General features: G+C 47.2%; 1 protein-coding gene across 2 annotated transcripts; it reads left to right on the top strand.

Annotated features, from left to right (window-relative positions):
• The first annotated feature begins 1379 nt into the window (after window positions 1-1379).
• LEO1 (LEO1 homolog, Paf1/RNA polymerase II complex component) lies at window positions 1380-26751 on the top strand. Of its 2 annotated transcripts, none has more exons than XM_084752105.1 (12): window positions 1380-1708; window positions 5144-5905; window positions 7175-7279; window positions 8450-8544; window positions 9392-9537; window positions 12300-12384; window positions 16139-16233; window positions 16627-16761; window positions 17809-17944; window positions 18786-18972; window positions 20738-20835; window positions 26521-26751. In XM_084752105.1, the coding sequence occupies exons 1-12, from the start codon at window positions 1516-1518 to the stop codon at window positions 26587-26589; spliced, it is 2106 nt and encodes a 701-aa protein (XP_084608231.1). In that variant the 5' UTR covers window positions 1380-1515; the 3' UTR covers window positions 26590-26751. The 2 variants fall into 2 exon arrangements, with proteins under 2 accessions (XP_084608231.1, XP_084608230.1); XM_084752104.1 differs by having other exon boundaries at window positions 1392-1708; window positions 26517-26751.
• The last annotated feature ends 373 nt before the right edge of the window (window positions 26752-27124 follow it).

The following is a 27124-nucleotide window of genomic DNA, read 5'->3' as shown; positions in this document are numbered from 1 at the left end:
CCCCATGCAGGGGACGTGGTCAAATATGAGGCACCAGAGTTTGTGTGAAAGTCATACCTCACTCTCCACTCAACTGTGGAGAATGTCCTGTCCATTGGCTAGATCTGGGTAGGGGTTTACTGCATGTATTGTCCTTGGCTGGTGCCTTAGTTTGAGCACGACCCCTAGGCTTAACCATATATCATATATATATATATATATATTTTTTTTTTTTTTATTTTTTTTTGAGACAGTCTCTCTTCATAGCCCTGGCTGTCCTGAAAATCATTCCATAGACCAGGCTGGCCTTGAACTCAGTAATTAGTTTACCTCTGCCTCCCAAATGCTTCGACTAAAGGTGTACGTCACTACACGTAGCTGACTTATTTCTTTCTATCCACTCTATCTTAAGAAGCAAGAATCTATCACATATGACTGTTCTCTCTCCCTAACTAATCTCCCTTCCCCGCCCTCTCCTTCCCCTTACGCTTCATTTAATTTATATTAAAAAAAAAAACAAACAAACCCAGGATGCATTTCTTAGTAAATTATGATACGTATTTGTTATATTTTAAAATTCAAATACCAAACCAGGTGTAGTGGCTCAAATCCAGTCCTAATACTTAAAGAAGGAGAGGCAGGAGGATCTTGCAAGTTCAACAGGCCAGCTTCAGCCACAGAGTTTGAGGCCAGCCTGGTCTACAAAGAGAATCCAGGATAGCCAAGGCTACACAGAGAAACCCTGTCTCAAAAAACAAAAACAACAACAAAAAAACCCAACCAACCAACCAACCAACCAAAACAAAAAACCAATACAGTTCCTCGTGTTGTGGTGACCCCCCAATCATAAAACATAAGAATAAGAATAATTATTATTCTTATTATTTTTATTTTTTGAGATAGGGTTTCTCTGTGTAGCCTTGGCTGTCCTGGACTCACTTTGTAGACCAGGCTGGCCTCAAACTCACAGAGACCTGCCTGCCTTTGCCTGTCGAGTGCTGGGATTAAAGGCGTGCGCCACCACACCCAGCTGATTTTTATACTTTAAGACAGGGGTCCTTATTGAGTTTGAGAACTTGTGGGTTCAGTGTTGGGATCACAGATGGCGGGGGCGTGCCTGGTTTAAGTAGGTTGCTGCGGTTTGGGAAACCAGATCCTTAGGTATGAAGAGCAAGTGATTTACCAACAAGTTATCTCCCCAGCTTTTGTTTTTTGTTTCTGTCTTTAGGGTGCGGATCCTCAAGGAATTCCCACCCTGCGTTTTTGAACTTGCTATGCAGCTGAGGATGAATTTAAATTTCTGACCCTTTGTCTCGAGTGCTGGATTACAGGCGTGCACCACCACGTCTGGCTGGAACTCGCTACGTACACAAAGAGATCACCTATGCCTGCCTACCCAGGGGAGAGCAACCATGCCCACGGCCTGCAGCTGATCAGATCGCTGATCAGATCCTAAGCGTGTCTGCCTCGAGCTCCGCTGCGCCGGCGAGCAAGCCAGCGGGCGTGCGCTCACACTCTCGGGGCGGAGCCCGTCGAATGCACGCGGAAACTAGGTCACAGAAGCAAAGTAGGCCTTTGCACGCGGGCTGTTTACGACACCGTCGTGCTCGGTCGGCTCCGGCCGTAAAGCAGACCCGAGTCGCCCAAGCCAAGGCCGCGGACCTAACTGCCATGGCGGACATGGAGGACCTCTTCGGGAGCGAAGCCGAGAGCGAGGCGGAGCGCAAAGGTGCGGCGGGCAGAAGGGCCGGCGGGGGTTCTCCGCGGATGGGCGCGTGGGGCGTCGGGTTGCTTTCCGGCCGGAGGCGCGGCGCCGGGCAACGTGGTGCCCCCAACGCTCTAGCCCAGCGCCCCCTGCATGCCCGGCGGTGCCAGCCTCTCCCGGGAGGCGGGCGCGGAGTATGTACCTCGAAGGCCCCGGGTCTGGCCTGGGCTCGTGGGGGAAATGTATAGGACGTGTGGCCTGCGCCCCTCAGGGACACACCTGGCCAGATGAGGGGTGGCAGTGTACAAGTGTCCTGATCAGTGTCCATCGGCCAGATAACGCCCTCCTGGGTGAAACAGAGCTGATGATGGGCGACTGCAGATGCTCCTGAAGGGTCTTGGGGAGGGGGAGGGGGGGGAAACAGGGTGCAGCTCTACAGAACTACAGAAGGACGACGCGGTGGAGATGAGTGTCCTGGGAGAGCCTTTGTAGTTTCCTTGTTTGTGATGTGAGAATGGGGAAGCTTGTGGGGTGTTTGGAGAGAAGTGACAGAGGGTTTGGTGATGAATTGGGGGAGGGTATTTCTGCCACAGGCCTATGAATAGCTGAATATGAGATACGAATGGAAATAGTGTGGAGTGAGGAAAGTTCCGAGATCAACCTCAGAATTCTTGCAGCCCTCTAGGCCCAAGTTAGCCTGTAGAAATGTCTTTTTCCTTGTCATTGCCCCCCCCCCCCCCCCCCCAGTTTTCACCAAATCCAGTTTATATGTAATGACTTTAGTGAAGGGCGCAGTAGGTGAAAGTACGGAGAACTGTATTCTACAGGGAGAGTTCTACTCAGCATAAGCCTGGAAGATCTCCGTATACTAACTTCTGTCCCATAGCGTCTGCTAGTATTTTTTTCTCCTTATTTATTCTTTGTGTCTTCGAGGCACAATTCCATGTAAACCTTCCCGTGTTTTCCATGACATTTTTTTTTTCATTTCATGCTTTCAGTAAACATTTCCTAGCTACCTTGTTAGGTATCTGCTAGGTGTTTGGGGGTCATCATCATGAGATGGCTGGTTCCCCTCTCCCCCCCCCACCCACCTTACATTAATGCTCAGGGCTTTTTGGACACACAGTTGAAAATTATTTAGTGAGGTAGACCTGCAGTGTGTTCCCATAGCAACACAGCAGCAATGCAAGGCATAAGGAAGTGGTGGGTAGAGATGATTTTAACCCTAAGGGTTTCTTCCCCCTTCTGTCTTTAAACACACACACACACACACAGACACACACACACACACACACACACACACACACACACACACACAAGCCACGTGTGGTGGTGCGCGCCTTTAATCCCAGCACTCGAGAGGCAGAGGCAGGCCTGGTCTACAAAGTGAGTCCAGGACAGCCAAGGCTACACAGAGAGACCCTGTCTCGAAAACCTAAAAAACAAACAAACATTCCGCCCCCCGCAAACCCCCCCCCCCAAAAAAAAACTTCTTTTAAGGCCATGACCATTTTCTTCCATTTTGCCACTAACTTAGTGAACACTCTTGAAGATTTACTTCCGGGTCTGGTGTGCTGTCCTTGACAATTGCTCTTGGTCTTGAAGCTCCTATGGATGTGTATACTCCTGTTGTGTATAATACTGTTAAGGTAGGCTGGGCGTGGTGGTGCACGCCTTGAATCCCAGCACGTGGGAGGCAGAGGCAGGTAGATCCCTATGAGCTCCAGGCCAGCCTGGTTTACAAAGTGAGTTCAGGACAGCCAGGGATAGGCACAGAGAAGCCAGGGATACACACAGAGAAACACTGTCTCAAAAACAAAAAACAAAGATGTTAAAGTAGGTTATGTTTCCTTTTAATGTAGATGTTTGTAGCTATACAGTTTCTTCTTTTTTTTTTTTTTTTTTTTTGGGAGGGGCGGTTTCAAGATAGGATTTCTCTGTGTAGCCATGGCTGTCCTGAACTCACTTTGTAGACCAGGCTGGCCTGGAATTCACAGCCATCTGCCTGCCTCTGCCTCCTCAGTGCTGGGATTAAAGGCGTGCGCCACCACACCCAGCCACGCTATAGAGTTTCTTTTCAGGAACACTGCTTTCCTTTTGCTCCCTAAGAATTGGTGTAACATTTTCATTTTTATTCATCCTAAAATATTTTCTGTAATTCATTCATCAAGCCCTTTAGATTATTATTTGCAGCATAGCTGCAAGATGCAAAACTCTTGGTCAGGTTGAATCGTGTGGCTTAGGGTTCATGTTCCTGACCAGCACTGCCAAGCCTGTTGCCAGCACTGCTAAAAGAGCGTGTTCTTGTTGGACGGTCTTTCTCTTCCAGAATTTGGATGCTGGTTTTTGCTTCTGTGGTTTCTGATGAAAACTCAGCCATCATCTTTAGAGAGGATCCCTTGTACTTGACGATTCTTTTTCTTTTACTTTTTTCTTTTTTTTCAAGATTCTTTGACAACTGGATAAGTGTTTTCAGTATGGCATTAATTGAACAACTTCTCCTACTTCCTCCTCCTCCTCCTTCTTGTGTTCAAGCCTTAGCTGTCCTGGCCTCGGTTTGTAGACCAGGCTGGCCTTGAACTTACAGCGGTCCACCTGCCTCTGTCTCCCAAGTGCTGGGATTAAAGACGTGTGCCACCACCTCCCGGCTAATTGTACTTCTTGAATGTGTAGATTCATTGAATTTGGGTCATTGTTTCTTTAGCTATTACTTTCTTTTAGGACTCCACAAGGCATCTGTGGTGTACTTAACATGTACAATTTTTTTCCTATACTTATTATGCTTTTAGGCTCTGCTCATTTTTTTTCATTCTTTCTCTTCCTGCTGCATTTCTGGTACAGGTACCACTACTTGGTATGTGTACTAGGAATGCAAGGCTGTTTATTTATTTTGTGTGAGTGAACTAGGCAGTGGAGGGTAGGACTGGGTGAGGTGAAAACACAAAGAGTTGCAATTTATTTATTTATTTATTTATTTATTTATTTCAGCTTTTTGGAACCAGGTCTCACGCTGTAGCCTAGGATGGCCTGGGACTTACTGTATAGTTAAGGCTGGCCTGAAAATTAAGTTGATCCTTTGCTTCAGCCTCCTGGGATCATAGGTGCTACGGTGCCTATTTACTGTCTACTAATTTTTCTTTTTTTTTTTTTTTTTTCGTTTTTTGAGACAGGGTCTCTCTGTGTTAGCCTTGGCTGTCTTGTACTTGCTTTGTAGACCAGGCTGGCCTCAAACTCAGCGATCCGCCTGCCTCTGCCTCCTGAGTGCTGGGATTAAAGGCGTGCGCCACCACACCCAGCATGCTAATTTTTCTTAACTGATCATTCTCTTTGTTCTTGAAACTTCTTTGCCTCTGGCCCCAACAGTTTTACCAGTTCCTGTTTGCCTTTTATAAGCCTGCACTGGACTTTTAGAGTTCCTTACTTCTGCTGATGTTGTTTTGTGTTTACGAAACCCCACAGCTTCTGATTCTGGGTCTGACTCAGACTCTGACCAGGAGAATGGTGCGTCTGGCAGCAATGCCTCCGGCAGCGAGAGCGACCAAGATGAAAGAGGTGATTCAGGACAGCCCAGTAACAAGGAACTGTTTGGCGATGACAGTGAGGAGGAGGGGGCCTCTCATCACAGTGGCAGTGACAATCACTCTGAACAATCAGACAATAGGTCAGAGGCCTCTGAGCGCTCTGACCATGAGGACAACGAGCCATCTGACATAGATCAGCACAGTGGCTCTGAAGCCCACAACGATGATGATGATGAGGGTCACCGGTCGGATGAGGGGAGCCGGCACTCCGAGGCAGAAGGTTCTGAAAAAGCACAGTCAGACGATGAAAAGTGGGACGGAGAGGATAAAAGTGACCAGTCAGATGACGAAAAGCTGCAGAACTCTGATGACGAGGAGCGGGAGCAGGGCTCTGATGAAGATAAGCTACAGAACTCTGACGATGAGGAGGAGAAAATGCAGAACACAGATGATGAGGACCAGGCCCAGCTTTCTGATGATGACAGACAGCAGTTGTCTGAGGAGGAAAAGGGGAATTCTGATGATGAGCACCCTGTAGCGTCTGACAATGATGATGAGAAGCAGAATTCGGACGATGAGGACAGGCCACAGCTGTCCGATGAGGAGAAAATGCAAAACTCTGATGATGAAAGGCCACAAGTCTCAGATGATGAGAGAAGGCATTCGGACGATGAGGAGGAGGAGCAGGACCAGAAGTCAGGTAAAGCATCCTTGGGAGCCTGTGCAGTACAGACATGTGGGTGCAGCATGGTCTGCTCTTGCTTCCTTCTAAAGATTGTTTTTTTTTTTCTTTTTGGTTTTTGGAGATAGAGTTTCTTTGTTTAGCCCTGGCTGTCCTGGAACTCACTCTGTAGACCAGGCTGGCCTCGAACTCAAGAGATCTGCCTGCGTCTGCCTCCTAAGTGCTGGGTTAAAGGTGTGTGCTACCACACCATGTCTATTTTTAAAAATTAATTCATGGCCCAGCACTTGGGAGGCAGAGGTGATCTCTGTGACTTCAAGGCCAGCCTGGTCTCCACAAAACAAGTTCAGGCAAGCCAGGGTACAAAAGAAAGTTTGTGTGTGTTAAGGTTGACTTGGTATTGCTGGCTTTAGAGATGAGGTCTCTCTGTTTAGCCCTGGTTAGCCTGGAATTTGCTGCATAGCCCAGGCTGACCTCTAGTTTGCTGTCCTCCTGCCTCTGCTCCTGAGCTGCAAGCATTACAGGCATGCACCCCACACCCAGCTCCCCACACCCAGCTCCCCACACCCAGCACCCCCACACCCAGCTCCCCACACCCAGCTCCCCACACCCAGCTCCCCACCCCACCGCTGTCATTTTTCTTCTGTGATGGGTTGAACCCAGGGCCTTGGCCATACTAGACACACATTCGGCTATTAAGCTACTACACGTCTGCCTTTTTGTTTGTGTGCAGTTTAGTGTTGACATGCTTATAGATTTATGCAGCTGCGACCGTCATGATACAGGACAGCGTGTTCTGAGAGCCGTTTTTATAACCACATCCTTTGCCTTGGCCTCGTCACCTACTGATCTGTTCTTTCTTTCTTTCTTTTTTTTTCTCCTTTTTTTTTTTTGAGACAAGGTCTCTCTGTGTTAGCCTTGGCTGTCCTGGACTCACTTTGTAGACCAGGCTGGCCTCGAACTCACAGTGATCCGCCTGCCTCTGCCTCCCAAGTGCTGGGATTACAGGCATGCGCCACCACGCCCGGCTCTGATCTGTTCTTTCATTACGCTTTTGTCTCCTGTGCCTCAGCCTCCTTACGTCTAGGACTACAGGCCCTGTCTCTGCTGGGCTAGGTTTTCTTTTTTACTTAGCATAACACATCTTAGACCAATCCAAATTGTTATGTGTATCGTTGTTATTTTCTGTGTACTGCTGCACTGGATTACGTTGCGTGAGTGCTGTGGGCTTTCTCCGTCAAGCTCGCATATGATGAGTCTGCATGCCTGCTGATTCTGTTCTTTCAGAATCCGCAAGAGGCAGTGACAGTGAAGATGAAGTTTTACGAATGAAGCGCAAGAACGCAATTCCATCTGATTCAGAAGCGGACAGTGACGCCGAGGTGCCCAAAGGTAGCCCTTTTACTCTGTTCCCGGGTCTGGTTTGCAGCTCTTTATAGCACACTCCAAACCTTACGACTGCGTGACTCACGGAAGACTGTGTGTGCGTGTTCCCTGTGCTCCATGCAGCGCTGGCTGTAGGAGCCTGCTGCTTTGTTATAGGCTGAGTGAATTGATCAAAGGGGGCGGAGCCTCTGGTCAGTTAGGAAGTGACTGACTCTGTGTGTCAGCGTGAGTAAGGACAGCCCTGCACTGACCGCCCTTAGCGCCTCTAACAGGTTAACCTTAGGAGAAGGAGTGGCCTTTGACTGTGTGCTAGATGAAGAGGTCAGTCATAGAAACGTGGTGTTAAGGTGTGCGCTGTACATGATTGTCTCTGTGAGTGTTTGCAAATGGCAGGTGACCATGCACAGAAGATGCTATGTGCAGCTGTTACATGTATATACATGTACAGTAAGTAGCTGGGTGGTGACATGAGCTAAGTGGGGAATGCCGAGGAGGGGCTAGGATGGTCATTTCCTGTTTGATCAGATAATGAGTTTCCAGTACTCCGGTCACCTTTGTTTGGTGTCCAGTGATTTTGTCCTGTGCCACGTCTCTGTAACATAGTCTCATAGCCTTGTGTTTACAAGTAATTCTGACCTGTGTTACCGCAATTTGAAACAGACGGCTCTCTAGCCACTCTCCCTGTCTGTTCACTTGGTGTGGCGCTTCCTGCTTCGCTGGCTTACATAGATGATTGTTTTGATGGGTGCCTCAGTGGTGTTCTGCCTGTGAGATGGGGCCTAGCTAGACAGTGACGTAACTCTGACACAGAATGAGTTACCGCAGGTTTGAGGGCCTAGCCTGGGACAAACAGCTAACTTTGGACAGTGAAGGAAAATGCAAGAAGGATGCAGAGATGGAGGGAGAAAGAGGAGCTTCCTGAGCAGTGTGCCCATCTGCACACACACGTGCCACAGGGCCCATCTCTGCACACACGTGCCACGGCTGCCACGGCACCTCTCTCACACATGTGCTACAGTGCCTTCATCTCTGCACACACGTGCCACAGTGCCTGTCTTTCTACACACGTGCTCTAGACGCAGGCTTACACCATCTCCTGGAGCTGGCCAGACACCTTGGGGGTGTTAAAGTGAAGACCAGATGTTAACCCTCTGCATTTTTCCTTCTGCACTGAAGACAATAATGGAACCATGGATCTGTTTGGAGGTGCAGATGACATATCTTCAGGGAGTGATGGAGAAGATAAGCCCCCTACTCCAGGACAGCCTGTGGTAAGTGACAGTAGTGTGAAGAGAGATGACGTCTTAGAGAGAAAGAACCTCTCTTTCTTCAAGAAGAGAGATTTGCTAGCTAAATTATAGTATGGAAATACAATGAGTAGATGACTTTCTTAAGTCTGTAGGAAACCTTTAGTTCCCAAGAGGAGGAGACGTGAGTGCTGCTAACATGAGGTGGTGCTGTGCCTCGCAGGGTGAGACCACGAGGCCCTGGGGTTTGAGAGCCTTTCGCCCAATTGTTTTTCTTATTCATGCAAGGAAATGTGTGCGGTGTTAATAATTTTTACTTTATCCTTTTTATTTTGTAAATTTAGTTTTGAAAACAGGGTTTTGCTATGTAGCCCAGGCTGGCCACAGACTCGCCATGTGTGGATAATCTTCTCTGGTGCCGTTAGAGTGAGAGTGTAAGTGCTAGCTGATTGGACGTCTGTGAGGGAAGGGTTAGAAGAAACTGATCACAGGAGCTCTGTACTGAGGCAGTGGACCCATTGTCCTTCTCCTGAGATGTTCTGGAGATCGACGAAAGGTGCTGAGGACTGAGGGTGCGTTAACCCTAGCATCGTATCTAGATATGGCTCTTGCTGGGCATGGTGGCTCACATTTGTAATCCCAGTACTTGGAAGGCTGAGGAGGGAGGAATTCTGTGAGCTTGACCCTAGCATGGGCTATGTAGAGAGTTCTAGGCCAGCCTGGAGGACAGAGTGAAATCCTGTCTTAAATGAAACAAAGAACAAAATAAAACCCAAACACTGTTTCTTGCTCCCGAATGTAATAAAATGTGGAGTTTGAACTGGGCTGTTACCCGTCTCCACAGCTCTAACCTTCTGCCTTCTTGCACTAGGATGAAAATGGCTTGCCTCAGGATCAGCAGGAGGAGGAGCCAATACCTGAGACCAGAATAGAAGTAGAAATTCCCAAAGTAAACACTGACTTAGGAAACGACTTATATTTTGTTAAATTGCCCAACTTCCTCAGTGTAGAGCCCAGGTAAGAAAATTAAGATGTCTTCTGGGTGTTGGCTAGAAATATGTGGGTATTAGCCGGGCATGGCACATACTTTTTTTTTTTTAAAGATTTATTTATTTATTATTTATCTAGTGCTCTGTCTGCATGTATACCTGCAGGCCAGAAGAGCGTATCAGAGCACATAATAGATGATTATGTGTTTGCTGGGAATTGAGCTCAGTTCTTCTGGAAGAGCAGTCAGTGCTCTTAACCTCTAGCCACCTCTCCAGCCTGGCACATGCCTTTGATCCCAAGACTCAAGGCAGAGGCTGAGGCAGACGATGTGAGTTCAAGGCCAGCTTGGTCTACAGAGCAAGTTTCAGGACAGCCAGGGCTGATATATAGGGAAACCCTGTCACACAAAAATAAAACAAAAAAGCAAAGAGAAAAAAAAAACCAACAAAAAACCAAAAAGAAAAGAAATATGTGGGTATATGTGATTGTGTAAAAATGATTATTAATATGGATATAAATGCTCTATTTTGAAAAACCAAAAAAAAATATGGATGTAAATGCATAAAATTAGTATGGCAGCAGTTTATTTTTAGCCGGCAATTTACCCAAATAACGACACAGGGAGACTGTGATGTATTTAATCAGACTTGAGCACAATACTGAGCAATTATTACTCCACCCTAAACCTCCAAGCTGGTCTAGCTTCCTCCCAGCCAGAATCCCCATCACACCTGCATTGTTTTTTTTTTTTAAAGATCTATTTATTTATTATTATGTATACAGTGTTCTGCCTGCATGTACACCCGCAGGCCAGAAGAGGGCATCATGTTGTGTTACAGATGGTTGTGAACCACCATGTAGCTGCTGGGAATTGAACTCAGACCTTTGGAAGAGCAGGCGGTGCTCTTAACCACTGAGCCGTCTCTCCAGCCCCCACCTGCATTGTTTTAATCCTTGTCTGGTTCCAGTTCTCTTTTCTTGATGCTCTCTGAATCCCCTTCTCAGTCCCCACGTCACTGTCTTTCTCCTCCGTCCCACCTTACTCTCTCTATTGCTCAGGATTAGGTGGTCATCATTTTATTGGCAAGGGAGAGAACAATTGGGGAGCATGTTTACACAAATATGACAAAGTCGTGTCTGGATTAAAACCAGATAGTGGGGTGGAGAAATCAGCATTTGAATAGTACATGAGTAAACTATACACAGTGCACAATAATATTATGTCAACATGAATGTGTTTTGCTTACACAGAAATGGAATCATTCATACATTTGAAAAAGTAAATCAAGCACCCTGCAACAGAAAAGACATAGCCTAGTGTTTAGGGAGACTTCCTGGCTGTGGCTGTTGTCAGGAGTTTGATACTCTCTTATGAATGAGTAGATACCAAGTCTCTCTCTGCTTGCATGTACACCTGCACACCAGAAGAGGGCATCAGATCACACTATATAGATGGTTGTAAGCCACCATATGCTTGCTGGCAATTGAACTCATGACCTCTGGAAGAACAATCAGTGCTTTTAACCACTGTGCCATCTCTCCAGCCCCATAATTTATTTATTTTTATGTTATGTACATTGGTATTTTGACTGCATGTATGTCTGTGTGAGGGTGTCAGAACCCCTGGAACAGCAGTTACATACAGTTGTGAGCTGCCATGTGGTTGCTGGGAATTGAACTCGGTCCTTTGGAAGAGCAGTCAGTGCTCTTAACCACTGAGCCATCTCTCCAGCCCAAACCAAGTTTCTTAAAAGACTTAGTAACTAATACAGCCCAACAGCACTGCAGTGGGAAGCAGTGAGATCTGCCCAGCCACTGTAGCAGCTGCTGTCACACTAGAAAGCTATGGCTAAACAGTGCTGATGGGGACTCCTAAAGTAACACCCCAACGCTCGGGTCATGCTTCCCCCACCAGGAAAATGCTGTGGGAAGGTGCAGGGTATGTGGTCTTTTCTTTGGCAGACTCCTATAATAATAAAAATAGAGAATTTTTTTTCTTTTAGATATTGTTTCACTATGTAGCCCTGGCTGGCCTAGAACTTACTATGTAGACCAGACATATTTCAAAACGTCTTCTCAGTTGACCATACCTGTGCCGGTTTGAGTGAGAATGGCTCTCCTAGGCTCATAGATTTAAATACCTGGCCTCTAACCTGAAATTCACAGATCTGCCTGCCTGTGCCTCCTATATACTGGCATTAAAAGCATGTGCCACCACACCCAGCTGTTTGGAATCGTTGTTTAGCCTTGTTTGTACTTTCTTCTTCTTCTTTTTTTTTTTGGTTTTGCGAGACAGGGTCTCTGTGTAGCCTTGGCTGTCCTGGACTCTCTTTGTAGACCAGGCTGGCCTCGAACTCACAGCAATCCGCCTGCCTCTGCCTCCCGAGTGCTGGGATTAAAGGTGTGCGCCACCACGCCCAGCCTGTACTTTATTTCAAGTATGATATAACAGCATCAAAAATTTTAATTTTAAGCTGGGTATGGTGGCGCATCCCTGTAATCTCAACACTTGGGAGGCAGAGGCAGGCGGTGAGTTTGAGGCCAGCCTGGTCTACAGAGTGAGTCCAGGACAGCCAGGGTGACACAGAGAAATGGTGTCTCAAAAAACTAAAAAATAAATAAAAATACATTTTAGCATATTTGAATACTTCTTTCAAGTTGAGCGTCAAAGCATGTGAACAGTGTGATATTTAGAATTTTGATATAATGGTTTGTAATAACTATAGCTACATTATGGCAGTATTCGTTATGAAATAGGATTAATTGCTTATTTTAAAAATACTTTGTAGGCCTTTTGATCCTCAGTATTATGAAGATGAATTTGAAGATGAGGAGATGTTGGATGAAGAAGGGAGAACCAGGTTAAAATTGAAGGTACCGTGTAGACTCTGCTTTGCTTTTCATAGAATGAGTCTGGGGATGCTAACCTAAGACTTGAGGTTTTTGTTTGTTTGTTTTGTTTTTGTTTTTGTTTTTGTTTTTTGAGACAGGGTTTCTCTGTGTAGCCTTGGCTGTCCTGGACTCACTTTTTAGACCAGGCTGGCCTCGAACTCAGCGATCTGCCCACCTCTGCTTCCCGAGTGCTGGGATTAAAGGCGTGCGCCACCACCGCCTGGCCCAAGATTTGAGTTTAAAGGTGGTTTTTATGTCTCTTGTTCTTCTTAGAGTTCTTTTGGTGCTGGGGGTTGGACTGTGGGCCTCTGCACATACTCTTCATGTACCTGCATGCGTGGTGCCTGACATGCTGGCTGGGGATCGGACCTAGGCCCTTGCAGTTTAGGCTTTTTTTTTTTTTTAAAGGCAGAGTCTTACTATGTTACCCAAGTTGGCATTAAACACATGATCTTCCTGCCTCCACCTCCTGGATGCTGGGATTCCAGGCGTGAGCAACATGCCTGACTTAAGGGTTGCGCTTCTGCATTTCCAGGAGTGTGTCTTCTTTACTTAGGGCAGCTTCATGAGGAGCTAAGCAACACTGGTAAGGATGCTTCCTGTCTAGGGCACAGGTGTCTAGAGCTGTTCAGTGATCACTGTGGAAATGCAGAGCAAGTAAGAAAGAGGGGCTGAGAAATGCCAATAGTTTGCTCAAGATCATACAACTGGTAGGCTTAGACTGATAGATGGTTTGGACTTTATTTGCTTTGCCCTCCAATGCCTCTGCACTGTCGGCTCACCTGTCTGTTATTTGCGTGGAATGTGTGTGTATTGATTTAGAGTTAGCAGTATTAATTTTTCATGACCATTCTAATGCCTCAGACTCCATTGTGCTGCTTTTCATTATTTCCGTCATTTATATAAATTAATGTGGTGGTTTTCTGTTCCTTTTCAACTTAATCATTTTGACATTTTCCATTTTCTGTCATAGTGAGTTGTTGGTATCATATGGCCCCTATATGTTCTAGTGTGGCCATCATAGTTTAGACATCAGTGTTTTGTTCCAAAGCCTCAGGTGCTTCAGAGTAGAAAGTGTCAAGAGTTTAGTATAGGCAGCTCTCCTTCAGCCTCTAGGGAAGTGATTGAAAGTATCCCACCGCCTTTAATCCCAGCACTTGGGAGGCAGAGGCAGGTGGATTGCTGTGAGTTTGAGGCCAGCCTGGTCTACAAAGTGAGTCCAGGACAGCCAAGGGTACACAGAGAAAGCTTGTCTCAAAAAACCAAAGGAAAAAAAAAAAAAGAAAAAAAAAAGAAAAGAAAAAAAGAAAAGAAACTATCCTTGGATGCGTTGTTTCTTGAGTGATGGTTAGGACAAGGTGAACCGTCTTAGAGCTGATTGGTGACATAGTTCTTTAATGAACCAGGAATGAGCAGTGTGGCTCTGTGAGGTGTTGTGTCTTTAGAAGTATTTTCATGTGTTTCATGCATGTAGAGTAAGACTTCATAGTGTGTCCTCAAAGACATCATTCAAACTGTCTTGTCAGTTGTTCATACCTGGGCTGGCTTGAATGAGGATGGCCCCAGAGGCGCGTAGCGTTCATACTTGTCCTCAGTTGGTGGTGGACCTGTTTGGGAAGGATCAGGAGGTGTGGCCTTGTTGGAGGAGGTGTATCACTGGGCTCTGAGCTTTTAACCCCACACTATTCCCAGTAAGCTCTCTGTGCCTTGTGCTTGTTGATCAAGATGTGAGCTCTCAGCTATTGCTGCCTGCCTGCTGCCATGTGTCCTGCCATGATGGCATGGACTCTAACCCTTTGAACCTATGAGCCCCCAATTAAATTCTTGTGTAATTTGTCTTGGTCATGGTGTTTTATCACAGCAATATAAAAGTAACTAAGATCAAAAAAAAAGAAAAAAAGAAAAAAAAAAGCCGGGCGTGGTAGCACACACCTTTAATCCCAGCAGCACTCGGGAGGCAGAGGCAGGAGGATCTCTGTAAGTTTGAGACCAGCTTGGTCTACAAAGTGAGTATAGGACTGCCAAGACTTCACAGAGAAACCCTGTCTTGAAAACAAAACAAAACAAACAAACAAAAAGTAGCTAAGATCATACCTATATACGTTTGTATTTTTACATATAGTCAACTGTCTTAGTTAGGGTTTCTGTTGCTGTAATAAGACACCATGACCAAAAGCAAGTTGGGAAAGAAAGGGTTTATTTAAAAACTCTTACACACTTTCTGCCAGGCTCTATTGTACATAAGAGGGAAAACAGGATTAGTAGTACATTGTTTTAATTTCTCAAATTTTTATTTTCCTCAATCATATAAATGATTTTCTATAATACCCTAGGGCAAACAGGTGAAGTGTGGCAGCCCCATTAGTGGGGCAGACCTCCTTCAGAGACCCGAGGGCCAGTGGCATCAGCGCCGAATGCCCAGGTCCGTAGGTCCATAGCAGCTTGTGGCCTGTGTCCATCTTGCAAGTAGCTCTCCTCCACATCACGAGGTGGTCTTGGAGATGACAAGGTGGCGTTGGGTAGGGAAATTTTAGGAATTTTCACTCCTCTTTTCCTGGTCAGTGGTCTCTTTTGTCACTGGGGTGTTTATTCTCTGGCATCTTGCTTTTCTTCAGCTTGGCCATATTGAAGCTGCAACTTCCCCTGTGTCCAGTTTGTCTGCCGTGTTCCTACAACCCTCATGGGTGAACCTAAGTGATAATGGGTGGCCTGGGGCTTGGGAATGGCCAGCACGCCCTTGACCCTGCACCCCCCCCCCTTTGTGAGCGTGCACAATCCACTTTGTAAATGGGGACGTCAAAAGTCAACTTTTAGGAATTGATTCTTTCCAACAAAGCTTTGGAAGGAATTAAACTAGGTTTATCAGGCTTGGCCACATGGTGTACCCCTTTACCCTGGTAAGCCATCTCACTAGGCCCATTTTAATTCTTATTAAAATTCTAAGCCCACATAAACATAGGGGCAGTGTTATAACTAACTCTTACGTGCCTGTCATCTTGAGCAGTCTTGTTTCATCAATATTCACCACTCTGCCTTCCCTAGTTGATTTTGACACGATCTCAGAAACGCTATCATATCTAAGGTTATCGAGTTCTTATTTAGCTGACTTAGTAGTTGCTTCTTTAGTGCGGAGTAATTAAATGGGAAAACCGGAAGCAAGCCGCTGGGCAGTTGGGAGTGGCCATACGCAAAGCCTGTGGCGTGGGGCGGGCAGTCACGGAGTGGGGTGCGTGGGCTGGAGAGCCTGCTTCTCCTTGTTGCCATCTTCATCTTCCTTCCAACCCACAGCCCTCCGTCCCCCACGCCGGGGGCACAGACACGCACCACACTTGGGTGGTTCTCAGTTTTTAAAGCTTTGCGAATGTGAACTCCCCCCTTTTGCTGTTATTTTAGTGTGTTTCTAGGATGTAGCATGATAAAAACCCACGCATTTAATGTGCTGTGTTCTCCTGGAAGGCCCATCTGTAGCAGTGACAGATTTTCTAAATGGCATTTTTCTGTCCAGCAGGTGAAGAGTCCCTGTATGTGTGTGAGAGAGGTTCTTCCCTGGCTACTGGGCCTGCAGGCAGAGAAATCACTCAAAACACCGATTTTTCTCCTGTTCCTAGTTTCTCCCACGAGGATTTCAGCTGCTGTTTCTTTCTGTCACTTACATACGTACGCTTACTCTATGACTGCATGTCTCGAGGGGAAAATCCCCCAAGGACTGTTTTCTAAGTCTTTGTATTTAAAACAGGTAGAAAATACTATAAGATGGAGGATACGCAGAGATGAAGAAGGAAATGAAATTAAGGAAAGCAATGCTCGGATAGTCAAGTGGTCAGATGGAAGGTGAGTCCTGGATGCCTGGCTTTGAACACCCAGAACATTGAGAAAGAGACCGTTACGGCTCCGCCCTTGCTCAGGGCCGGCTCTTGTTAGAGACGCTCTAGTCATTACTCCCTGTGATTACATAGAAAGCCTGAGACCTGAGAGTTGGAGGCTGTTCGGGCTAACATAATGTGAGGTTAGCACTAATAGGAGGGAGGGTGTCCTTCACTGGGAATGCAGCGGGGCTGGGCCTGAGTACAGCAGGGGTGACTCCTGTCAAGTCACTTCCCCAGTGTGGTGTTTTCCTTCGCTCTGTGTAGAGGGGATAACAGTTTCTGAGTCACATTGTCAGTGAAGTGGAGATGTAGGACAAAAGCCTTTTGATTTTACTATGTGAGATTTTCCCCCCTTCAGCATGTCCCTACATTTAGGGAATGAAGTGTTTGATGTGTACAAAGCTCCACTGCAGGGTGACCACAACCACCTTTTCATACGGCAAGGTACTGGGCTGCAGGGGCAGGCCGTCTTTAAGACGAAGCTCACCTTCAGGTAAGTGCTCTTGGTTATGGGGCTCGGGTTCTGATGCTTGTACTCAGTCCTGGAGGCTCAGGGGCTTCTGTCAAGGACAGTTGAGGATGCTTCCTCAAGAGCCCGGGGTGCCAGCCAAGCTTACGAGAGGCTGATGTAAAACAGAGCGTTCATCTCTCAGTTCCCTGTAGGAGGCCTAAAGAGCTTGTCTGTGCTGGTCAAACGTATCTTTTGTTTCCAATAACATTGACCTGGAGACACACTGAGAATTAGCACTAGTGTGTGCTAGTGTCACACACTAGCACCAAGGAAAGGCACTGAGTTGGGGGCTGTGAATTTTGGCTACCCCATTGCCTAGTTGTGACGTGACCAGGCCTCTGTGGGAATGTATGGGCACACGTGAGGGCACTGCGCTTCCCTAGGCCTTCCCTGGGGATGGGCAGAGCTAGGCTTGGGGATCTGCCTGCGTCTGTTTCTACTCCTGACCTTGGACAGCTTTCGTCTTGGGAGATTAGCTCACGGGGCGGCGCTGACAGGTGAGGTGCAGGCGGCCTGCCGAGCACACGGTGTCCTTCAGCACTGTTGGAGCTGTCTGCTTGCTCTGCTGGTGGTTGTGCTACACAAGCAGTCTTTGCTCCAGCTTCCTCTTTTTCTCCTGTCTCTTTGGACTACAGCAGTGGTTCCCAACCTTCCTAATGCTGGAACCCCTTGCCACCGCTCCTCATGTTGTGGTGACCCCAGCCATCAAATTCTTTTCTTTGCTACTTCATAACTGTAAATTTGCTGTTATGAATCGTAATGTAATGTAAATATCTAATATGCAATCCCTATAAAAGGGTCATTTAACCCTAGTAAAAGGGTTACCCTAAAGGGGTCACAACTCACAGGCTGAGAACCGATGGGCTAGAGGAAGGAAAGCAGTCCTCAGGGACACTCTTCAGTTTACTAGTCTGGCCTACTTGTTTGGTGACCCGGAAGTGGCTGCATCTTTGTGTTTTTGTGATGTGAGTAGGATGGCTCATGGATAGACCTGATAGACATTGGGAAGTGTCTCCTCATTTCCCACAGGCCCCACTCTACAGACAGTGCCACACACAGGAAGATGACTCTGTCACTTGCAGACAGATGTTCAAAGACACAAAAGATTAGAATCTTACCCATGGCCGGCCGTGACCCTGAGTGCCAACGCACAGAGATGATTAAGGTATGTCGCCTAAGTGTAATCCTGGAACAGTTCTGTGTGGTAAGAATAGCCTGCCCAAACTGCTTGTTCACCTGCTCATCATCTTCTGTTGGACTTCCCTTCCCTTCTCCAATGACACGAGCTAGCTTAATTTCCTAAGCATTTATCAAGCGGAGAAATGTGGGGATGGCCGTGAAATAGATGCATGCTCTTAGGTTTCCCCAAAAGAGCCTGAAAGTCCCACAAAACTGGTCACTGAAATAAATACCTGAGTTTTCACATATCAAATGCCACTAAACCATCTACCCTAGTTTATTGTGTCAGGACTCAGTGGGTAGGTGAAGGAGATGGCACCGTCATCTGCGGAGTTTTGCTTTGTGTTGAGGATAAAACCTAGAGCCTTAGTCATTCTTAGATTGTGAGTTCTGGGCTAGCCTGGTGTCTGTTGAGACCTTGTCGAAAAATCAAGGCAAGAAATTCTTCCATTTAAGCCTGACAACCCCAGATTAATCCCCAGCACCACGTGGGAGGAGGATAACGCCGGCTCCCTTAAGCCGGCCTCTGACCTATCCTCCACAAACAAAATAAATAAAGTAAAATGAATTTTTTAAAAAGGCCAGCATGTCCAAGAACAAGGGAGCAGCAGCTGGTAAAAGGGCCTTCTTGCTGCGTCCCAACGTGGTGGAGACATCATTGTGTGCAGAGAGCAAACTCACTTCTGGGATGGCCAGTCCCATGACAGCCCGTCAGCCTGTTAATTTATCAATTAAAACATGAATTAGGTAATCTGGGATTAAGTTCCAACACATGAAATTGGGGCACTTTTCAAACCATAGCAGATGGCTTATTTGCCTTCTTCCAGAAAGAGGAAGAGCGCCTGAGGGCCTCCATCAGGAGGGAGTCGCAGCAGCGCCGCATGCGAGAGAAGCAGCACCAGCGGGGTCTGAGCGCCAGCTACCTGGAGCCCGACCGGTACGACGAGGAGGAGGAGGGCGAGGAGTCCATCAGCCTGGCGGCCATTAAAAACCGCTACAAAGGGGGCATTCGCGGTGAGTGTGTGCTCGCCTTGCACGTGCACTGACTGTCAGCCACTGTCGTTGTGTGAAGCCGGCCTGGAAGGGTAGGATCTTCTGTGGCGTTGCCCCTTGCATGGCTGCCACACGCCTGTCTCCTGGGCACCAGGGTTCCAGGCATGTACACAGTTCAGGCCCCATGCAAATTTACCGCTTGATCTGGTTTCCATTTTGTAAGGTTGACAGTTTTTGTTTTGAGGAAGAGTCTCATTGTAGTCCAGGCTGTCCCCACACTTTCAGCAATCCTCCTGTCTCAGCTTCTCAAGTGCTGGTATTTCAGGCATAAACTACCTTATTCAACTAAATTGCCAGTTAACAAGAAATTCAGCATTTGAGGACACATGGTGCTTTGATCTGGCCTTCAGCTTTGCAGAGTCCCTCCTCTCAGTGTCTATTTTATAGTGCTCAGCATTTATTCAGTACACACTGGGTCCTGGGAAAACGTGAATATCCTGTGTGGTCTCTACACAGAGCTCTGATGCATTTGCTCTTGCTGATAAAACTAAAGGCTCCCAGCTTTAACTTTATTTCCTGGAGATTTGATGCCCTCTTTTGGCCTCTGTAGGCACTGGGCACACACATGGCCCAGGGTGTACATGGGCACACACATGGCCCAGGGTGTACATGGGCACACACATGGCCCAGGGTGTACATGGGCACACACATGGCCCAGGGTGTACATGGGCACACACATGGCCCAGTGTGTACATGGGCACACAAATGGCCCAGGATGTACATGGGCACACACATAGTCCAGGGTGTACATGGGCACACACATGGCCCAGGATGTACATGGGCACACACATGGCCCAGGATGTACATGCAGACAAAGCATCTACATGTTAAGTCAATAATGCATTTGGAAAAGAAAAGCAGACTGAGAAGATAGCATGGATGCCTGGAATTCCCTTGCTTCGGCTTCCCGAGTCACAGCCTGTATCACCATGCCCAGCTAGTTCTGTGGTGCGCCCCTCCCCCCCTTTTTAAAAAAAGTTTTTGAGACAGGATTTCTCTGTGTAGCCCAGGCTGTCCTGGACTTGCTTTGTAGACCAGACTGGCTTCGAACTCACAGAGATCTGTCTGTCCCAAGTGCTAGGACTAAAGGCGTGCGCCCCGTGCCTGGCTGCTTCTGCCCCCTTTTAATGGAGTGACTTTGGGAAGGCTCCATAACCTTGTTGAGCTGTCTGGAATCAGTCAGTCTGCTATTGGATGTGGGCTGAGGGTTGAACATGGAGTGCATTCGGGGCGGATGCCAGTGCATCGTGCACGAGTGTTCCTAAGGCCGCTTCTCTCCCTCATCCACTCTGAGCAAGGCACTTCTCACTTCCTGCTGTCACTCGCCTTGTCTGTAGAGTGAGAAATGAGCTCTGCTGATGCTTTGAGTTGGGTGTCGCGCTGGGGTAAAAGTCAGGGCCTATCACATGCCAGGGAACTGCTGTTCCACTGAGCTGCAGCCCAGCCCTTCCCTGCTTCACTCTGAAGAGCTTTGGGAACCATAATGTAATATAAGGACGTACATGACCGTGTATCCTGGCTTTGTCCCTGCTGAGTGATACGGTTTACCAACACCCCCCTTCTCTCTCACACACACACACACTCATACACACACACACAGGAGACTTTTTATCCTCTGTGGAAAATGTGTAGAGAGAACTGAGGTATTAGTTAGAAAGAAAATCCAAGAGTGAATAGGTAATTGTCTTTGAAAATGACTGAGTGTATGTATATCCTTTGTTTTCAGAGGAACGGGCCAGAATCTACTCCTCAGACAGTGATGAGGGCTCAGATGAAGACAAGGCTCAAAGATTACTCAAAGCAAAGAAACTCAACAGTGATGAGGTAAGCCACACGTGCTGAACTCCAGGCTTCCCCTGCCCTTAGGACTTGGTTCCCAGGAGGAGGAGCTTCGAGACAGACACAATTGAGTTCTTCACAAAGGTCCTAGTCCACAAGCTGCCTGCGTGGGGCTGGGGCCAGGCTCTGGGCCCACAGTACTCACTCCATTCATGAGACTCTGCCTATGTCCTGCTGACTGTCGTGTGACAAAACCTTCCCTGGAGGGACACACAAGTGCACTCATCCCAGATAGGGAAACCATGACAGAGCAGTGTACAGATACCACCAAGGCCCACTTTGGTGACCCAGTGAGTTCTGTTGGGGTCACTTACAGGATCAGAAATGACTCAGAGATAGCTCCATGCCCAACTGCCATCTCAGCATGGGACAGCCCACAAAGGCTAGGAATCGGGAGCTACTGCTCAGTTCAGGGGCAGCTCAAGAAGTTGGAGCGTGGCCTTTCCCTGTGCCACAGCTGGACAGCAGCCTGGGTGGCATCTGCAGCTGGTGTAGTCTTAGGGTCTTCTCAGCTTGTCAAAGTCATCTCGGCAGCTCTGCCCGACTCAGAGCCTTTGTAGCTCGGCTTGACTTCTTCTGAGAGGGACTTTCAGCTTTTATTGCTTACTCTTCAGGGATGGGCGTAATGAGTCTGCTCAGTTTCAGGGACTTCCTGAAGCTGTTTTGAGTTGATTCCCTTCCTGCTTAAGGAGCTGCTAGCAGTATACAATGTTTCAGTCCTAGGAAGAGACTTAACCCTCGCCTTTCAAAAGCCCCTCCTAATCTCAGGTTCACATTTCAGCCGATGACTTTAGAGACCCAGATAAACTGTGGCATTTTCTGGCTGTATCTTATTTCTTCATACAAAGAAATATGGTACCGTTTCTTTGTACATTCTGTGATTGAATAATCAGTTTTGATTGGTTTACTGAGCTGATAGCCGTAGGAATTCTTTTAGATTTATTTTTATTTATGTCTTTGTATGTGAGCACATACATGTATGTGGGTGCCCCAGGGGCCAGAAGACGGCGTCTTATGCCCTGGATCTTGAGTTACAGGTGTAAGCTATCTGACATGGGTGTTAGGAACCAAATTTGGGTCCTTTACTAGAGCAGCAAGTGTGCTCACTCACTGAACCTTCTCCCTAGCCCTGCACTGGAATTTTTGGTACCTAGATTGATTAATTTCTCTGAAGACGATATTTTTGTTGTTGTTGTTTGGTTTGGTTTTGAGTTTAGGGTTTGGAGTCTCATGTAGTTCCGGCATGCCTTGAACTCCTGAGCTTCCTGCTAATGCGGAGTGAGATTATATAGGCTTGCACAACCAGGCCTGGCTGATTTGTGTGTGTCTCTGCAGGCTGCCCTGGGCATCTGCTATCTAGGACCACATGAAACTATATTCTCAGATTGAGATCTTTCTAGATAACTTGGAAAATGAAAGTGCTGAAAGTTTGAGCTGTGAAACCCATGTTGTGGAAGGAGGGACTCACCCCCGCAGACTGCCCTCTGACCACTACATCCATGCTGGGGACAAATGTACCCCACCCCACAACACAAGACCAAGTAACTTTAAAGTTTGTAGACGCCTGACTCAGACAAACAGTGCTAAGCTTATACCCTAATCATTTTTACACCGAAGGCTTCTATCACTTGTCTTCTGTCCCGCCCTCCTTGCAAGGTCTAAGAGCCAGTGTTCACGGTCACATAGCCCAGTGTCTTTGAGCAGAGCCTGCTCCAGGGCCTGCTCTCTCTGCCTTCTTGTTTTCGTTTCTGGCCTCTGTCCTGCTTTTCTTTTCTCTTCCTCGTCATCATTCACTGGTTTCTAAGTCCTGGTCCGCCATATTGCAGGAAATGGGTATCTTCCTGTTTTGCTCTCCAGCTCCTTGACTCATGTTGGGCTTTTATGAGCTCTTCGCATGGGAAGCAAAGTCGTGTCCTTAGTTTACTGCTGATTACCACATTTAATATTTTGCGATGTTCTTGGGAGTAGCTTGCTGTAGACGGAATCTGTTAACATTATTCTGCAGCATATTTGTTGTGGATTGAATGAAGTAACACCCTAATAGTGCGTTTTCAGTGTGACGAACAGTTGGCAAACGGGGGCTCTCATCTAAGCAGATGCTTAATCCTTGGCAAGCTGAGCTGTGGAAACTGAGAAATGCCATGGAACTGTTTATTCCTAGGAAAAGAGGGAAAGTGCAAACCTGTGGCTTAAACATGTCTCTCAACGGTCTTACAACAGCCCCTCTTCCAGGCACCCCACCCCCACCCCCCAGCATGCTCTCAGAATCTCTGTACTGTCTACCTTTCCCGACAAGTGGTTTTGTTGTTTTCAGTTTGATTTTATGTACATTGGTGTTCTCGGTCTCCATGTATGTCTGTGTGAGGATGCCATATTCTCTGCAACTGGAGTTACAGACGTTTGTAAACTACCACGTAGGTGCTGCAATTTGACCCCAAGACCTTTGGAAGAGCAGCCAGTCCTCTTAACCACTGAGCCTTCTCTCTGGCCCTCTGCTTATTTGTTTTTTGAGACAGGGTTTCTCTGTGTATCCTCGGCTGTCCTGGAACTCACTGTAGATCAGGCTGGCCTGGAACTCAGAGATCTCCTGTCTCTGCTTCCTGAGTGCTGGGATTAAAGGTGCAAGTCTCCACTGCCCAGCTTGACAGCAGGTGTTATACCTCTGCCTCCAAGCCTCTGCTCTGCCTTTGCTTGTTATCTCCAGTTCAGGTCGCGAACAGAGAGTAGCCTTCCTGCTCTCTTTTGCATAACAGCCCCCGCCCCCCCAGTGCCAGTAACCTGGCTGTGTTTCTAAGATGTGGGGAGCATCCAGATGTCAGGACACCCACATTAGGAACCACAGCTTTGCCAGAACAGGTCTGGAGGGTCAGGGCAAGGCTAGACTACCCCAGCACGGTGGTTCATACCCCTCATAGGCCTAAGCTATAGGAGGCTGAAGCAGGAGGCAGCATACTGAGCTCCAGGCCAGCTGCGCTATTGATGAGACCCTGTTTTAAAAGACAAAACTTGAAAAGAAAGGTTATCATCAGATGCGTTGTGGAACTTGAGTGTTACCCATCCTTGCCAGTCAGCATCTGCGTGCTGTGGGGCAAGTCAGCTCTTTCCCCAGTCTGCTCTTTGTTGAGTGTGGCTCATAACTGCTGCCCAGGAAGGTTACTATGTTGTAAGTAAGTACAGATAGGAATGTGGGAACAGAGTGACATCTAGCTTGACAGGAAATGCTGCCTTTGCTTCCCCAGCCTAAACGGAGAACAGTGTAACGGAGAGTGCTCTAGCCAGTGCCCTTGTTATTGTAAGTAGTACAACCTGTAGAAAACCCCTTTTCCTTCCATAAAAGACAGTGAAGTGGGGAGAGTGGGGGCTGTCGGTCAGTTCTCTGTTTCCTGGGGGCCAGGGAAAGGAAACACTGAGTTGAAAGACTCAGATGGAGACTGGAGAGCAGAGGCGTGATGGACTCTGTCTTAGTCACAGGGTGCCTGCTGAGAAGGGTTCGTCAGAAAGGCCTGGCTCCTCTGTTCCCTCTTCCTCTCTCTCTCGGGAACCCGCCTTGTAGCCCTGCCTTCTCACAGCCTGTGACCTGCCCGTGTCTGTAGGGACCTGTGTTCATGACTACACTGTAAAGCTTCAGCTTAGTCTTACTATTTATTATGTGTGCCACAGGGGCGAGTTGTGGCTTGTTGGGTGAGGCAGCCTTCTGCGTGCTTGAAATAAGGTCATCCTGAAGGGCTCCATTGTAGCCTGGGGGTCCTGTGCTGTGCTTGCCTGTAGCCTGTGGGGAGCCAGTCAGTCTTGGCAGACTTCCCACAGCTGCTCAGCGCTGACAGTGAACTGGCTCTGGTGCCGCTTAGACTTCTGCAAGAGCCCTGGCCTTGGGCTGCTGCTGCCCCGTGTGCAAGAGCTTTTGAAGAAATGTTACATGTTTTTAGACGCACCATGCCAGTTCTTTCCGCCACTGAAATCTAGTCTCCACCATCAAAGAATTTTAGAGCTAGACACCAGACACTGTATGTTCAGGCATGTTTTCAGGGTTCTTCAGGGGGAATAAAAGTCCATGTTACTTTCCTGATGGGGGCCCAGCAGGAGGATTCGGGTGTACGCTAGGCTGAGGAGTTGGGAAGGAGGTCATGGGCGTGATCCATCTTGCAGAATTGTTCCTGGCTTTGCTTTACAAGAGGCTCCAGCAGGACTGGGTGTAGGGAGGACTTGTGTGTCCTGTGTGGGCGCGTAGCTTTCTTGAGCCCTCCTAAGGCACTCCGCAGTCTACAGGAGTGCAGTTGGGATAAAAGGGCAGGAAACAGGTGCTGCTGTCACCTTGTCCTCAGAGGGGACCAGCCAAGGAGATTGGGAAAGTGTGCATGCCAGGCTGTATTCTGCATCCGGAAGCACTCTGTGGCCTTCCCTGACTGGAACTTTGAAGCCGATAGCCTGTCCCTGGAACTTGTTCCTGTGGGGCTAGGGATGCAGCCCTAGGTCGCGCTCGTCCTGTAAGCAGCCTGCCTCTGGGCTGGTGACGCAGCCCACCATGTAACTCAGGTGAGGGCTGGTTTGTGACAGAACCGCCGAGTTATGTTTCTGCCAGAGGATTGTGCAAATGAATTTAAGTCGTCTTAATAGATTCTCTGCTTGTGTATATAGGCCTTTGGTGTCTTTAAATATTTCTCAAAAACCTTAATGATGTGAGTTTTTAAGGTGGCCAAACAAAAATTATTTTAAAAATTGATACTAAAATAATGAATTTTTAGATAAGGAATAGAAGTTGAAGGCTGAGAAAGGAGACTGTTAGATTAAGTACCTGATCATGGGGGAAAATGTTCCAACAGGTCAAGTGAATCTTCATTTTTAGATTAGAAACCTCATGCGTGTGTGCGTGCGTGCGCATATTTGTGGTACCATCTTGCTGCCCCAGGTGAAACTTCTTTGAGAGAGCCTTAGTCTTTCCTAGGGCAGACCCCATTGCTTGCGACTTTCAGTGCCTACAGTGGTTTCCCTGTATAAGACAATCTGCTGGGCTCAAACTCTGCAAGGTTATCTTTTTTTTTTTTTACTATTTATTTATTTATTTATTGGCTATCTTTTATTTATTTGTTTATTTATTTGTACCAGAGTCCCACTTGTAGGGTTGGTCTGAAACTCAAGATGTAGATGAGGCTTATTTGTCCCTCACAGACAGCCTCGTGCCTTTGCCTCTGCCTCCTGCCTCCCGAGTGCTGGAATCAAAGGCATGCACTACCATGCTCTGCTCTTTTCCTTTTTTTGGTAGAAATATGGACTGGTTCATCACTTCTGTGTCATCCTTGCACGGGGGCTATGTTAATCTTTTATGTATCATTACAACTTTTAGTATATGTGTTGTTGCTGAAGCGACCATCTACAAGTTGTTTTTGTTTTTGTTTCTTTCTTTCTTTTTTTTTTTTTTTCAAGACAGGGTTTCTCTGTGTAGCCTTGGCTGTCCTAGACTCACTTTGTAGACCAGGCTGGCCTCAAACTCACAGCCATCCTCCTGCCTCTGCCTCCCGAGTGCTGGAATTAAAGGTGAGTGCCACCACACCCATCGTTTTTGTTTCTTTAAAGTTACTTTAATAGAGAATTGTTGACTCAGAGCTATTTTGATAAACTTCCCTAGGAATGTTCTGACTTTGAAACTGTAAATGTTTTTATCTGTTCAGGAAGGTGAATCTTCTGGAAAGAGGAAAGCAGAAGATGATGATAAAGCAAATAAAAAGCATAAGAAGTATGTGATCAGTGATGAGGAGGAGGAGGAAGATGACTGAAATACGAACTGTGAATGCATTTTATGTATCTATTGTACAGCTTGTCTATAAATACTATGTAAACATGAGTTATTTTGAGATTAATTTGTGTTTGTGAAAATTTAATTGTAATAAAACATTTAAAAGCAAATCCCTATGCCTAACAAATCTGCTTTTCTCAGAAAGAAAGAGAGGAAAAACAGCAAGATGATTTTGCAAGCATTTTACAAAGTCCGGGTTTGGTGGACTTCAGCTCCTTCCATACCAAGAAGCCTACTGGCGTGGCTGAGGCAGGGCTGAGGCGGGGCTGAGGCAGGGCTGCGAGAGCCCTCACCTCCCACACAGAGTTTGAAGAGTACAGAAGACCCCCAGTGACTAGTTTCCTTGGTCTGCCCTAGCGGAGGACCACAAGTTGCTGCCCTTAAACAGTAATACCGGGGCTGGAGAGACAGCTCAGCAGTTCAGAGCATCAACTGTCTTCCATATGCTGGCTTTGATTCCCAGCACCCCACTGGCTGCTTACA

This window comes from Acomys minous, assembly GCF_964271855.1.
Source record: "Acomys minous genome assembly, chromosome: 13".
NCBI lineage: Eukaryota > Metazoa > Chordata > Mammalia > Rodentia > Muridae > Acomys > Acomys minous.
This window is presented reverse-complemented; position numbering and strand designations above follow the sequence as displayed.